This window comes from Actinia tenebrosa, unplaced genomic scaffold (genome assembly GCF_029948245.1).
Source record: "Actinia tenebrosa isolate PJP-AT-01 unplaced genomic scaffold, QUT_ActTen_1.0 PGA_scaffold17__23_contigs__length_9995812, whole genome shotgun sequence".
NCBI classification, from domain to species: domain Eukaryota; kingdom Metazoa; phylum Cnidaria; class Anthozoa; order Actiniaria; family Actiniidae; genus Actinia; species Actinia tenebrosa.
The window spans coordinates 6,247,884-6,262,196 of record NW_028292577.1 but is presented as its reverse complement, the minus strand read 5'-3'; the positions used below and the strand labels follow the sequence as shown (position 1 = coordinate 6,262,196).

Sequence of the window (14,313 nt, the reverse complement as noted above, 5' to 3'; positions counted from 1 at the left end):
TTTTAACTGATATTCTCATATTAGTACTAATTTAGAAACAGTATTTGTGTAATAAATGCACTACATTTTTTGTACAAAAGACATTGAGGTGGGTGACAACTGATATTTTTAACTTTAGTGTTGTTTTCCATTTCCAATGCATTATTTTCACCTTAGCAAAGCATCATAAATTAACTTCCCATAAGTGAAGTATATGGTCATAAAATGAACAAGTCGCAACTAAGGATGAAGTACTTGTTGAGTCTGTAGATTCATTTTCTATTTTCTCATCTGAGTTCATTTCAGTTTCAGTTTTCTGAATCTTACTGCTAGTACCAGTGTACCAGTCTGCACCATATGCTAATTCATAGTTTTCCTTATAAGATATAAGAACTTCAAGCCCATGAGAATCTGAAAGAAAGTAAAGAATGAATGAATGAATGAATGGATAGATGGATGGCTGAATGAATGAATGAATGGATGGATAGATGGATGGCTGAATGAATGAATGAATGGATAGATGGATGGCTGAATGAATGAATGAATGAATGGATGGATAGATGGATGGCTGAATGAATGGATAGATGGATAGATGGATGGCTGAATGAATGAATGAATGGATAGATGGATGGATGGCTGAATGAATGAATGAATGAATGAATGGATAGATGGATGGATGGCTGAATGAATGAATGAATGAATGAATGGATAGATAGATGGCTGAATGAATGGATAGATGGATGGCTGAATGAATGAATGAATGGATAGATGGATGGCTGAATGAATGAATGAATGGATGGATAGATGGATGGATGGCTGAATGAATGAATGAATGGACAGATGGATGGCTGAATGAATGAATGAATGGATAGATGGATGGCTGAATGAATGAATGAATGGATGGATAGATAAATGGCTGAATGAATGAATGAATGGTTAGATGGATGGCTGAATGAATGAATGAATGGATAGATGGATGGCTGAATGAATGAATGAATGGATGGATAGATAAATGGCTGAATGAATGAATGAATGGATAGATGGATGGCTGAATGAATGAATGAATGGATAGATGGATGGCTGAATGAATGAATGAATGAATGAATGAATGAGTGGCACAGGGTTTATGCATGATTCGAGTGAAAATAATAAAATGTAGAGTGTGATTTGTGATTTCAGGTTTACTGTGATGCATGATTCTTCTCTTAAAATGTGCATGATATGTGGATGATTTCATTTTATAAGAAGTTAAAAATCGTCATTATGCCTAGGAATATCAATGTGTGAAATGTGATGCCAACCCCCCTTGTGCCATCCTGCTCCAAAATGCCACATTCCCCTGGGTCTGCCTATTTCCACATCAGTATTAATTATGATAACGCCAAGACTTTGCTAAAAATTTAAAGTACCTGTATGAGGTATACACTGTAAATTATTTTTTCTCACCTTTGTCATGAGAATAATTTAATACATGATATCCATCATACATTGTTGCCGTCAGTATTCGATTCCCATAATGAGGATGCCACTTGATGCACCACACCCCTCCCCCAGGATTAGATGAACATAGAGGTTTCTTCATTTGTCTTGTGTCCCACAGTAAAATATTTTCATCATAACTGCAAGACAACATTGTTCATTCAATATTTTGCCAAAGAAACTTCTTAACTGAGAATGAGTGAAAGTGTTGTACATGTACATTGCAACACAACATTGACATTCCATAAATATTTTGCCCATAATAATAAAACAAAATTATGAGAATGAATGGAAGTGTCGTACATAAAGTATATTGAAGGTTACAGAATTCAGTAAAAGTCACTACGAAAAGCATATGAATTTTAAAAAATTGCTAGGTGCAAAATGATAATCCCATGTACTTACCTTCCAGTAGCCAAAATGTTTTCATGAACAGGATTGCACTGGATGCTGCTTACACCCATCTCATGCCTAAAAAAATATCGAATTCATATTCTCTTGAACACTTGCAGTTTATTATTCAATAATTACAGTCATATTATAATGTATGTACAACTGTACAAAAAGTTATTTACAAAAAAAGGAACACAGCTAGTACCTTTTGGAATTAAATATTGGTTGAGTACAGTCTGTTCTTGTATCCCATCCTTTAAAGCGGCAATCATCACCCCCTAATGTTTTTACGAAGATTATATACTGTAAATCAGTGATCTCATATCTGCTGTGTGATCAACCAATTAATAACGAAATTACTCATCCAAGAAGTAGTGTATTTCTCACATAGTTTTTGATTATTAAAGTTTACCTGAATAAACAATATTGGGTGTCCATTTATTAAAGGCTGTTATCCATGCTTCATAGTCATGTCCTGTCCATTGCATGAGTTGACGAGGCTCCAGTGATGTTTCACTGCACTGCACAAGTGTTATTTGCCCCTTGGAATCACTTACAACACATCGAAGCTCACTGAAAATAATAGTGGCACAAAATCAATTTTCTGTAGGTATTTAACTATTCATTATTTCAGCCTCACAATTCACTGCAATGCTAACCCAGGTGTTTTTCTCAGCCTCAGAATGGCTAATAAGAGAGTGGGTCATCAAGATGGTTGTGTAAAGTCAGCAATGTTCTACACAAAGAAAAAATGTTCAAAACTTACTTGTTTATTGATGATGACCAGTCTAGGGAAAGACAAATTTTCTCTGGACCAACACATGTGCTTGTTTGCTCTTTTAATACAAAGGTACCATCCTTGGAAAATATTTTAGCAAGTTCAAACAGTATTTTTGAAAGCACAGTAGTTTACCCCACTCTATTGCCACCCATTTAATATGGATGGCCTCCCAGTTATTATGGACACTTTTGTAGGTCCTGACCAAATACCCCTGCTTAATACGGACACTGGTATTAATACAATGTGTTTGTAATGATTTTTGAGAGCCAGCTTAATACAGACACCTGCCTAATAGGGCTACTTTGGCCTGTCCCTTTAGTGGCCATATTAACTAGTTGGGATCATGCTGCAGGGCTTGAAATAGAAATTTTTTTCAGCCTGCCAAAGTAAAGGAGCAGGGTAAAAGGAGGTCATTCCAGTAAATTTTGCATGTCATTTTATTATTCATCTGGCAGTGCATCGTTATTTTTGCCTGCCAAACCTGAAATTTGGCCTGTCATTTGGCCATTGGCAGGCCACTATTTCGAGCCCTGTGCTGGGACCAATTGAAGAATAAACTATATCTACCACCTGTTCGTGAAAGAGTGTAAAAAGCTTCAGCTCTTTCTCAGCACTGACTGCTCCCAAGACAGCTCTGTTGTTCAATTCTTCGGGATACCTGTAAAGATAATATAAAAACATTTTCATATGATTGCAATTATTTGAAGTGATTCTTGAAATGAATAGAGGAGGAATGAATAAATAAATTAGTGGATGGATGGATGGATGAATAAATAAATAAAAAAATGGATGAATTAAATATATAATTTTTCCTAATTCTCTTTCTTCTTATCTAATCTTTCTCAACTTTCTCTTGCTTTCTCTTCTTCATATAATTATCTCTTTATCAAATACTTCGAAGTATGCAAGGGTTCTCCACCTAACACAAACTTACCATTTCATGTCCAGAATCCCAGCTCCCTCTGAAGTCGTAAACAGTTTCTCAAGATTTCTGTACATTTAGAACAAAAGAACTAACCTTAAATGATTCATAATATGAAAGTTAAAGAAAACACTTGAAGTAATTTTACTCACTTTTCTGACTTGTCCAGACGGTACAACTGCACATTTCCCACTCGTCTCGAAGGCAGAGCTGACCCTGTGGGATCTTTTGATTCAACGAGCTGATAAGTACCACAAACTAAGACATCTTTAAAACCTTGTATGGGACACCATTCAACAGTATCCGCATAAAAACCAGTATCTTTTGTGCACAATGTTCTGTATGATGGCATTTTTCGAGGAAGATACTGATATTGCACAGGCGTTCCACGGCTCTACCGAGATTGGCAAAAAAGTACTAAGTGCCACAGCGGGACATTTCGTGTTTCGCTCGTACAAACTTCGTAAAATGCACGTAGAATTTACATCTCTCTTTAAATATTCTTTTTGACATCTTAGAAAAGAGACTTTTATCAATATATCAATATACTTAACTTCTTAGACAAGATTTTACATTCAAGGCTCCTAATATACAAGAGAACAAAAAATAAAAATTAAAAAAGTGATCTTTATTTGTTCGGAGTACTTTCGTGAAGCCTTCGTACTGCAGACGAATGATAAGGAAGCAAGATGGCGGCGAACGCAAACAGTAGAGGTGGAGGAATACAACGAGTTTTACAGAAATTAAATAAGTCAATAGAAGAAGGAAGCTATTATGAAGCACACCAAATGATAAGGACTTTATATTTCAGGTTTGTTGGTGCTTAAGTAATTATTTTGCTGTTAAATAACCAGTCATTTCTTAGTCTTGAACGGCAAGTCTTACTAGGAAACTAAAACAACTTCTTTAGCTTGCTTACGCATGCTTATTGGTTATCCCTTTTTGTAGAAAGTCATACATTCGTAAGTTATTTTAAATCTTTATGTTGCTAAAAACTTTGCTTTATAAATATGTGCTTTCTTTACAAGATTGTAGAAGGTTTCAGACATTTCGTAAGAACGAAAATGATATGATAGATCAATCAAAATTTAATGAGCTTGAATAAGCTTAGTTCCTACGTGTAGCTAGTCTTCTTATTTCGTTTTGTATAACGGCGTTTTGTGGTTGTGAAAGTCAGGCAACTAGCATGTTGGTTATTGATCATTATCAACTTAGTAAAGTAGATGATTATGTCAATGTTGTTCATTCTTTGGCAGACAATGATAAATAATTGTTCCATAACGATGAGGTGATTTGTATTGATGTTGAATGATTCATATATTTGTTGTTGTTGATGGTGGTAGTGTTATACGAAGTAGTTTATTATGAGTGGAATTTCATAAAAAAAATAAATAAGCGAAGAATTTTTTTTCAAGCTTCTGGGTAGCTTCCTGTTATGATATAATTACCATTTTTAGGAAGTAAAGGCCATTCTTGTGATAATGACTATAGCAAAACTGCAGAGCCAGGGCTAGATTGCATGCCTCCCACTTCCCCTTAGAGTTTCAAATAAAGGCTCAAAAATTTCCTTGAAGTCTAAATAGGAAGCTACATAATTTATACTGGTTTTATAAAATCATCCTTGATCCACTGCTATTATACAAGGTGGTGAGTATGACATAAAACTTCGGTATACATATCTTGTCATCCCAAATTATATATTTCAAAGTCTGGCCCTATTTAATAGCTAATTTTTATTTTCTTTACTTCCAGGTATACATCTCAAAAGAAGTATAATGATGCCGCAGAATTGCTACATAACGGTGCTTGTTTATTTCTAAAGCATAAGCAGGTACAGTATATGGATCTGAATCTATAATGATAAACGAATTAGGTATTATCAACAGCAATGTGAATAAATTATTTTGATTGACTGCAGGTTACTGTGATATTGATTCTGCTAGTCTCTCCTTATTGGTTACAGTTTTCATTCTACATTGGGACATTATTGGGTTAATATCGTGAAAGTGGTCCCCGCCAGCATATTCACAATTTTAATCGCTAAGATTTGAATAGTCTTTTTACAGTTCCCTGCGCCATCTTGAAAGGTAGCATTGAAGGGTGACGACAATGATCTTGCAATGATAGGGACTTTTTTTAACACCTTGGACAATTATTATAGCATGTCTTTATCGTTGCAAGCGCACCATTTGGCTTTGATGCAAAGGCACAGCTACTTTTAAAGATGGCAAAGGGAAATGTAAAGGGAACTATTGGTCATTATGTAACTTAGTAACAAAATCATGGATGTCTGTATATGTGTATTCTAGGTTGGAAGTGGTAATGATCTTGCTCTTCTAATGTTGGAGTGTTTTAAGAATTCAAAGCAACAAGCTGATAAAACTAGCTTACAGAAGATCCTCAGTATATTCAAACTTTATGATCCAGAGGATTTCCAGGACAGACAAGAATTTCTACAGAGAGCACTCAAGTGAGATAATCTTAACTTACTCTTATGATCCTGGAAATATTACGTATGTTTTACGGGGCTCTTTTGTGGGGTTCCCTCCAAATGCGCAACATTCTATATTTACAACACAATTCTCATGTTTATTTTTACCAACTCTTGTTCATTAATGTTTTCTTTTAGTTGGACAAAAGAAGTAGATCCTTCTCAAAAGTATGGCAATACCGATCTTCACCATGAATGCGCAAAGATCTATTGGCAAGGTATATAGGCATTTATATGTACCCCTGCAATGGACATTTACCACTCAATTCATTTGTCCCACCGGTGTCAATCTAAGGAGGAATGTTTCAGATTAAAAAAGAAATGGGTAGCTTTTTGGGGAAGGAGGGGTATGTACTGCAATGGTATAGCATTTCCTTGAAGTAAGCTCCTGGGGTGATTGGTCTTGGCATTCATCAATGAATAGCGTCCATTTTTCATCTATCTAACTTTCAATCACAATCCATTTTTAACTTCCCCAGAGAAAAATTATGGCGAATCAAGATATCACTTTTTATATACACATGATGGATTACAGTGTGCTAAGATGTTGATTGAATTTGCTACTACCAGGGGGTACCCTGGGGAACAAGATTTGTTTGTCACTCAAACTGTCTTACAGTGAGTATTTAGTAATTATTATAGTGTATAATATTGTGTAGCTGATCAAGCTCAACCTCATAGGCTTCAAACAAACTAACATATTTTCCTTTGAGACTTCTTACAGTGTAAACTTTCAATTTCTCTCTCTTTCTCTCTCTCTCTCTCTCTCTTCTAACCTGTCTTGTCAAAGACCTATGAGGACTATCCTAGCAGGAGGCAAGTCTTGTTTTGGTTACCACAGGCAGCCCAAGGCAAACGGGATAACAGGAGTTCATTATGGATTAGTTGTGAGTGCTCTAATGACAAGACTTTTACTTCTCTTCAGGTTCCTTTGTCTACCTAATGCTAATACTGCCAATATAGTCTTCCTCAAATATACTGAATTCCATCCTGAATTCAGCAGTCAAGAACCTCCATTCCCAAAACCACTGTTAAACTTTGTATGGTTACTTTTGTCGGCAATTAAAAGGTAAACCTCAATAATGTGCAACTACTTAGCATGAACAAATATATGTGTGCAGCACGCTATGCATTCTATGGGTGATTAATTAATAATAATAGGAGGTTCTTACATGTATATAGCGCATTTATACAACGTCTTAATGTGCTTTACATTTATGACTAGTGGAGGACTTTACGGGCTGCATATTAAGGTGCTATTAGCAGCTCTGCAGCTTACAATCATGAGTGATTTGTTAGTACATTAGTGTTATGCCTCCAGACAGGGATAGGCTGTTTCTCCCATTTTACTGCAGGTTAGAAAGGGTTGGGAGACAGGTCCTACAGTCTAAAGTCCTTATCTGAGAAGACTTGAAGGTCTAAAATCTTTTGTACCATATAAAGCTATGCATTAGGGATATGGTATACTGTTGGTGTGTGCATTGTAAGTCAGTCCTAGCCTTTTATATAAAGTTAAAATGCTAAACTTTTAAAGCACTTTGTTTTGGACCCCTTGCATGGTTGCACCATTATATATAATAGACTGTGATTGACTCCTTTGTCAATTCATTCTTACATGCATTCTGCTCTGTCTGCAAGCTTGCACCAGATCATGAAAAAGTGAGCTGCCAAAACATTGACAGATATCTAGCTGTTGACAGAATGGATGCAAAACTGTACACTGATGTTTACCATACTTAATTATTTGACATCATCATACTAACTACTAATCTTTTTTTCAGACAAGGATCATTAAGTTTGTTTACTGTCCTATGTGAGAAGTATCAGCCAACATTAGAGAGAGATCCTACATATAAAATAGTAAGGAGAACTATTATGATTTTAAGCAGGCTAAAAAATGTTGTCCCATATTGACATAATTACAAAGGATGGTACCTAAATGCTTGTAAATATTAGCAATATACCCACACCTTGTCATGTAATAATGATAATGATAATAATGATGATGATTATATTTTATATGGCATCAATTCCAAGAGTTCAACAACGCTTCACGATTTTAATACATTATATTCACATAGTACAGTGCACGCACTACAACCGTGAACATTAAATAGTACTAATTAGTACTATTTCATACAGAATCCTTTGTTTTCTATTGTTTAATTATCACTATTTAGTGCTAAAAATTAGTATTTGTTTCACGGATTTAGTGTGAGCACTCTAATTGAAATGTATATTAAAAGTTAAGGAAGGTGTATGTTACTGTCTTGAAGTCCTTGGACCAAAACTAGATGCCTAAAGGGACTTTAAAATAAGTTATAACTAGGCTGTTTATATTAAAATGTTGAACTATCTTAGTGCCAATATTCAATATCTCTGTTAAGATGGTCACACCATCAGAGCAAGGAGAGCATTTGTACTGTATACGATTGTGAATCAATTATAAGCCAGTCTGTAGTATTACAATGTGTTGACATATTTGTTTGAATGTTTTTTTAGTATCTAGATAGGATAGCACAACTATTCTTTGGTCTTCCTCCTCCTCAGCCGACTGGAATGCAAGGAATTATGGGTAACGTATACGCTATACTCCAGACATACAATTTGTCAATTTTCAACTAAAGTTTTCTCGGCCAATATAACACCTGACATAATGAATCTTTCCAGTGCTGGTATTGATTTTTCACTCAGTTCAATTTTAACTGAATTTGCGGCCCCCATTTTGGCAAAGGGTCAATTGGAATCCAGTGGAAAAATAGCCACTGTGTGGAATCCACTGTTAATCCCATTATTTATTTATTATTTATTTATTTTTGTTTGACCTATTTCAGGTGGTTTAATGCAGACTTTGTTTTCTGACGAGAATGGTGCACCAGATGTAAATATCTCAATTCCAGATGGAGAAGACCTTGATTAATAGGGCTTATTAATAGGGCTTATTAATAGGGCTTATTAATAGGGCTTATTAATAGGGCTTATTAATAGGGCTTATTAATAGGGCTTATTAATAGGGCTTATTAATACTGTTAATAAAAGCACAATAGGACATACTAGTTAGCTGTTTTGAATATTATGTTTATATGCATGTCAGGGCTTCAAAATATTGAAAAAATAATTATTGCACTCAGCAAAACCATGAAAAACTAGTAAAACAAGATAGGTAATAAAAAGTATGCAAGATCCTTTGTTTTCTATCATTTAAATACAGTGGTACCTTTATTAAACACTTTGAGACCATGCCTGGTGTTTGTTTAACATAGGTATCTGCTGAATAGAGGTTTGTTTTATAGTAATTAATAAAAAGAAGCTTTTGGTACTACGCAACAAACTATCTGTTTAACAAAGTGTACTTAATAGTTTTTTTTGTATCAATCAATTATATATTAATTAATTGTACTTTTTCATGGTTTTATTTGCTTCACTATGAGCAGCCTCCCTATTTTCTTGGTCACTTCCCACTTCTTGTAGTAGTTGAGCATGAGAAAATTAGTTTCAAGACATGCTGTCCACACGTAGCACTGGTACTAAACTTCACTTGGCCAAACCAAACAGTGATCAAAGGAAATAGTGGGAGTTGCTAGCAGTCTAACAACAATAAATATGCTTTAGCAATATTTACATGAATAAAATGTAAAACAAAATGGCTGAAGCAATTGCAAAGGGACGAAGAAAGAGAGATATGAGGAACAAAGAAAAAGATATTGCACAAAAATGTAATGTACGCTTTTATAGATCAAACTAGAAGACATATTAAGGATCTTTAAGGCCTAGGGCGAACGTCAAACTTTCCATGCACCAAACTTAATTACATCAAAGAATGCCGCCTCATTATCACCTGATATCCATTGTTTTTAATGAGTTCAGTGCATGGAAAGTTCTATGTTTGCCCTAGGCCGTATTTTCTTGGTCATATGCTGGAAGCATTATAAAAGTTTAATTGAAATTTCATCCAGTATTGGCCAGTGCAGGGTGGATTTCTTTTCTATTTTGTAATCACATTTTACTGTGTTAAATATCATTATGAGAGTCGCAAACCAAAATTATTAAAATCCCTGATTTTAATTTATCATTCAATAATGTTATTAAAGGTTGCACACCATCCCCACTAGATCAGTTGTTAATATCTACTGCATTATAATTGCTACTCAAGTTTGTAAACATCCTGATCCATGACGCAGTCACCCCCTCTTAAAAATATCCTTTATCCGGCCTGGATTCAAACTAATTAGTAACAAAAATTCAGCTCTCAGGACATTATTACCACCACTTCAAAACAACTCATATGTTCACAATCATATGCATGATATAATGCTTTAAAATGTTAAATAATAATAACTTAAAAGTGTCTGATAGGAAGTCTATCCAGATTTGGTTAGTACAAAAACCTGTTAGTTTGGGCTTCCTGTGCTAAATCTCCCAGGAAGCACTTCGCTCCTTGTAAGTCGCAAAATGCCTTGCGCGCATTACATCGTTCTTCTTTTATCGTGAACACAACCACGTAAGTATTTCAAAGACTTGTCTTACTAAATCTAATAAAATCTAGGACATCCTTCATCGCTATTTCACAAAGTTTGGATAGAACAACTCTTTATTATATGCTTCAACGTTTGCTAGCTGTATTTTATGCTTTCACCACATCGCTTAGTTACGATGAGCACTCAAAGATGGGCTTCAAAAACTCGTGATTTGGTTTTTAGGAAACACTAAAAATCACACGTGAAGTATAATAGTGACAAACATGAACAGACTTTGTTCAAGCTTGGAAAATTGTCAAAGAAATAATTGTTAAATGAAATAAATGTGTGTTTGTTTAACATAGCAATGGCGGACTCAGAACCAGCCGGTGGACGAGGAGACTTCCGTGGAGGATTTGGCGGTAGAGGCCGTGGTAGGGGACGGGGACGTGGACGCGGTCGCGGAAGAGGCCGTGGAAAGGCCGAGGACAAAGAGGTACATAGTGTCATTACCCATATAAATTATTTGTAATGGCCCATTTTCAAGGTTATTGACCGTACTTTTCATTGCAGTGGGTTCCAGTTACTAAGCTTGGACGTTTGGTCAAGGATCTGAAGATCAAGAACTTGGAACAAATCTACCTTTTCTCTCTCCCAATCAAGGTAGTTAATTATAATATCGCCATTCAAATAACGCAGTGGCTATTTGTACTTGTACTTGCTATTCCTACGCCAGTCAAAAATAGCATAAATTAAGCTATAATAAATATTTATGTGCACGTGCTGATGATACATTGTTTAAATATGACAAAAGATGAGGGCACCCAAGTGAATTCACTTTGTGGTTTAATGGTTAGGGTTTCGATTCTTGGTGTCTTCATTTCTAAGTGAGGAGAACCAAAATCCTCAAAAAATTCCCAAGTCCCACTGCCATATGAATAGCAAATACAAGTCAGCGTACGGAATAGCCACTGCCTTCAAATAAAGTATGCAGTTTCATTTTGACACAGTACCAACTTGCTCTAACACTGGCTTGATTGGGAGCTGATTCTGCAGAGAATAACTATAGTGTCGCTATCCTGATAACCTTTATATGGTGTTCCAGGACGATACACTCTGACACCATTTATTGACCATCTTATGCTATTGCCACATTGGCATTTCCCAAATAAAGTACTTGCATTTGATATTGGAATTTGTTTGCTGTTTAGGAATTCGAGATCATTGATTTCTTTCTTGGTGCTGCCTTAAAAGATGAGGTCTTAAAGATCATGCCTGTGCAGAAACAGACTAGAGCTGGACAGCGAACAAGATTCAAGGCCTTTGTTGCCATTGGAGATAGCAATGGACACGTTGGTCTTGGTGTCAAGTGCTCCAAGGAAGTGGCAACGGCCATCCGTGGAGCCATCATCCTGGCTAAGTTGTCTGTTATTCCAGTTAGGCGTGGCTATTGGGGTAACAAGCTAGGTCAACCCCATACTGTACCTTGCAAGGTAAGTGTTTGAAATGCGCTTTTATATTAAATTGAAAAATTAAGTAATATAAAATCACTGTATGGGAGCTTTCTTAGCGTTTCAGCATACTCTTCATAATTTTCTTTCCCACAAATGATCAAAAGAATGCCAAAACGTGAAGAAAGGAATGCAGACTAAAGGGTTGGCGTTTGTCAATGGAGGCGTGACCAAGCAATTTTTTTCTGGTGTGAAAACCCTTCTTTGTGACATGTAGTATTGTTTTAATATTCAACCAAGCTCCTGAGAACTACTTCAAAACTGATCTTTTTTGTTCGTAACTTTTAATAAAATAGGTATCTTTTTTTCTGGTATGATAACAGGTGACAGGAAAATGTGGCTCAACCCGTGTGCGTCTCATCCCGGCACCCAGAGGTACAGGCCTTGTTTGTGCTCCAGTGCCCAAGAAGTTGTTGCAGATGGCAGGTATTGAGGATTGTTACACATCTACCAGAGGACAAACAGCTACTCTTGGAAACTTTGGTAAGTTTCTGATTTCTGTTTGGGTGGTTTTTGATTGACAACCTTATTTATATCTTGGATTTACAAATATCTGTACTTTCCTTTTTGCTGTGGACATTGGTGAGCAGTGACACTGATCTTTATAAGTTCATGATATTTTCCAATCACAGCACTTCACTTACCTAATGCAACAACTAGTTATATAATTATTAGCTGAATATTTAAACATTTCATTTTCTTTCACTAGCCAAAGCAACATTCGAAGCCATTTCCAAGACCTACTCCTATCTGACACCAGACATGTGGAAGGAAACGGAGTTTGCCAAGACTCCCTACCAAGAGTTCACAGATTACTTGGCTAAGAACCATGTATCAGGACAGAAGTCTGCACCAGCTGATGCAGCTCCTAAATTTTAAACTGTCCAGTTGGAAATAAAAACTGTTAATAAATTATTGTTTCTGTTATTTTATGATGGAAGGGGGTGATTTGCTTTTAATCTGAAATGATAGTTAAATCTAAGTTTATTAGAGTGCAAACAATTAATCCATGAAACACTAATTACTAAATAAATTTATTGTTCAAAATAGTGCTATTTAAACAAAAGAAAACAATAGAATTAGCATAAAATAGTGTAAGTTAGTATTACTAAAGTTTCACGGTTATATTGTTTGCACTCTAATAAATGTGGCCTTGATATGGAAAGGGTAGAGAAGGCTACCTTTGCTCTCTAGCTTTTGATGTCTAAATGCTAAAGAGTTTGTATGGTGAAACATCTGCTGCCATGATCAATCCTTTTATTGGGTCCTTTTTGCTGTCTAAATGCTGAAGAGGTTGTATGTCATAAAATCTACACTTCCCTGACATGAACAATATCGATTACAGCAGTTTAATCTTTTTCAAGTGCATGCCATAGACCCCTTGCACAAAATTCCTAGCTGGGGGTGTGTTTGCATCAAAGATGTCAAGAAGTTTTGCTTTGACCTGGCCCAAGGCTGGCATTTATTAAGAGGTGTAAGTTAAGCAGGCTTGGAATTTGAACAGGTTAGGATTTTTTGGTTCAAATTAAGCTGGATTGTAACCCTAGTCTCTCTCAATCACCTGGACTGTGCGTATCCTATCTAGACATCTGGATGGGATACTCGCAGTCCAGGTGATTGAGAGATACTAGGGAGAGTATTATTGTCAGGGGAATTTTATTCAGTCGGCTAGTAGTGGTACCCTATGATGGCATAAATAAAGCTATATAGGGTTTCGATTCTTGGTGTCTTTACTTAATTTTTTATCTAAATAAGTGAAGAGAACCAAAATTTCTACAAAGTCCCACTCGTGTGTTTGGAAACCTATGATGTACTTTGTTAACCCTAGTCTCTCTCAATCATCTGGACTGTGAGTATCCCATGTAGACACAACCTAAATTCTGACTATTAAAACACCTTGCAAGTGTATCCTCTCAAAAATAATGACTACGAGATCAACAAAAGCTGAATAAAAAGGAAGGTAGCAACATCAAGCTGGATATTCTCTCTAAAGTACAGTTCAAAGTTAAAGTACAGTTCAAAGTCTTGCTTGCTAATTTGTTTACAGACAAAAAGCAATTCTTAATAATATACTTATTATTGTCTATATACTGAAGTAAGAGCTACATCATAGAAAGCCACTTTTGGCTTACCAGGGGAGGGGCTGTCTAATTAATTTGCTCGCATGCAGTTATAGAATTAGAAGTTTTTAAAAATTTGAGATCATTTTACCAAAATCTATGAAGTGTTCAAACTTCACTGGAAATAATTAATCAAAACACAGGGAGGGGTCTTGAAAAGCAGGTCAAGTAGCTAGTGCC

At 35.7% G+C, this 14,313-nt stretch overlaps 3 protein-coding genes across 5 annotated transcripts; 2 read left to right on the top strand and 1 right to left on the bottom strand.

The window, feature by feature from the left end:
* Window positions 1–31: 31 nt before the first annotated feature.
* LOC116291242 (diphthine methyltransferase) lies at window positions 32–3,914 on the bottom strand. 2 transcript variants are annotated; one of them, XM_031698386.2, is made up of 9 exons: window positions 3,707–3,914; window positions 3,567–3,623; window positions 3,203–3,290; window positions 2,618–2,709; window positions 2,264–2,424; window positions 2,057–2,129; window positions 1,864–1,929; window positions 1,426–1,598; window positions 32–390 (listed from the first exon to the last, which is right to left on the bottom strand). In XM_031698386.2, the coding sequence occupies exons 1-9, from the start codon at window positions 3,904–3,906 to the stop codon at window positions 164–166; spliced, it is 1,137 nt and encodes a 378-aa protein (XP_031554246.1). In that variant the 5' UTR covers window positions 3,907–3,914; the 3' UTR covers window positions 32–163. The 2 variants fall into 2 exon arrangements, with proteins under 2 accessions (XP_031554246.1, XP_031554247.1); XM_031698387.2 differs by having other exon boundaries at window positions 3,567–3,645; window positions 3,707–3,845.
* Window positions 3,915–4,142: 228 nt separating this feature from the next.
* Window positions 4,143–10,110, top strand: LOC116291171 (Golgi to ER traffic protein 4 homolog). Of its 2 annotated transcripts, XM_089031926.1 has the most exons (10): window positions 4,143–4,365; window positions 5,307–5,385; window positions 5,864–6,024; window positions 6,184–6,263; window positions 6,525–6,663; window positions 6,971–7,114; window positions 7,827–7,905; window positions 8,548–8,620; window positions 8,880–9,006; window positions 9,072–10,110. In XM_089031926.1, the coding sequence occupies exons 1-9, from the start codon at window positions 4,244–4,246 to the stop codon at window positions 8,963–8,965; spliced, it is 963 nt and encodes a 320-aa protein (XP_088888052.1). In that variant the 5' UTR covers window positions 4,143–4,243; the 3' UTR covers window positions 8,966–9,006; window positions 9,072–10,110. The 2 variants fall into 2 exon arrangements, with proteins under 2 accessions (XP_088888052.1, XP_088888051.1); XM_089031925.1 differs by having other exon boundaries at window positions 8,880–10,110.
* A 304-nt stretch (window positions 10,111–10,414) lies between these two features.
* LOC116291172 (small ribosomal subunit protein uS5) lies at window positions 10,415–12,926 on the top strand. The gene is made up of 6 exons (XM_031698299.2): window positions 10,415–10,546; window positions 10,868–10,998; window positions 11,076–11,165; window positions 11,714–11,995; window positions 12,337–12,496; window positions 12,723–12,926. Exons 2-6 carry the CDS (start codon window positions 10,870–10,872, stop codon window positions 12,890–12,892), a joined length of 831 nt encoding a protein of 276 aa, XP_031554159.1. The 5' UTR covers window positions 10,415–10,546; window positions 10,868–10,869; the 3' UTR covers window positions 12,893–12,926.
* Window positions 12,927–14,313: the final 1,387 nt, after the last annotated feature.

Bases quoted from the DNA above. Each gene is read 5' to 3' on its own strand.
- LOC116291171 (XM_089031926.1), top strand. From the start codon at position 4,244: ATGGCGGCGAACGCAAACAGTAGAGGTGGAGGAATACAACGAGTTTTA. The intron at 5,386-5,863 runs GTACAGTATATG...TGTGTATTCTAG, and splicing joins TATTTCTAAAGCATAAGCAG to GTTGGAAGTGGTAATGATCT. The intron at 7,115-7,826 runs GTAAACCTCAAT...TCTTTTTTTCAG, and splicing joins CTTTTGTCGGCAATTAAAAG to ACAAGGATCATTAAGTTTGT.
- LOC116291242 (XM_031698386.2), bottom strand. From the start codon at position 3,906: ATGCCATCATACAGAACATTGTGCACAAAAGATACTGGTTTTTATGCG. The intron at 3,624-3,706 runs GTGAGTAAAATT...CTAAATGTACAG, and splicing joins CGTCTGGACAAGTCAGAAAA to AAATCTTGAGAAACTGTTTA. The intron at 1,930-2,056 runs GTACTAGCTGTG...ATATTTTTTTAG, and splicing joins CCAATATTTAATTCCAAAAG to GCATGAGATGGGTGTAAGCA.
- LOC116291172 (XM_031698299.2), top strand. From the start codon at position 10,870: ATGGCGGACTCAGAACCAGCCGGTGGACGAGGAGACTTCCGTGGAGGA. The intron at 11,166-11,713 runs GTAGTTAATTAT...TTTGCTGTTTAG, and splicing joins TTTTCTCTCTCCCAATCAAG to GAATTCGAGATCATTGATTT. The intron at 11,996-12,336 runs GTAAGTGTTTGA...GTATGATAACAG, and splicing joins CCCATACTGTACCTTGCAAG to GTGACAGGAAAATGTGGCTC.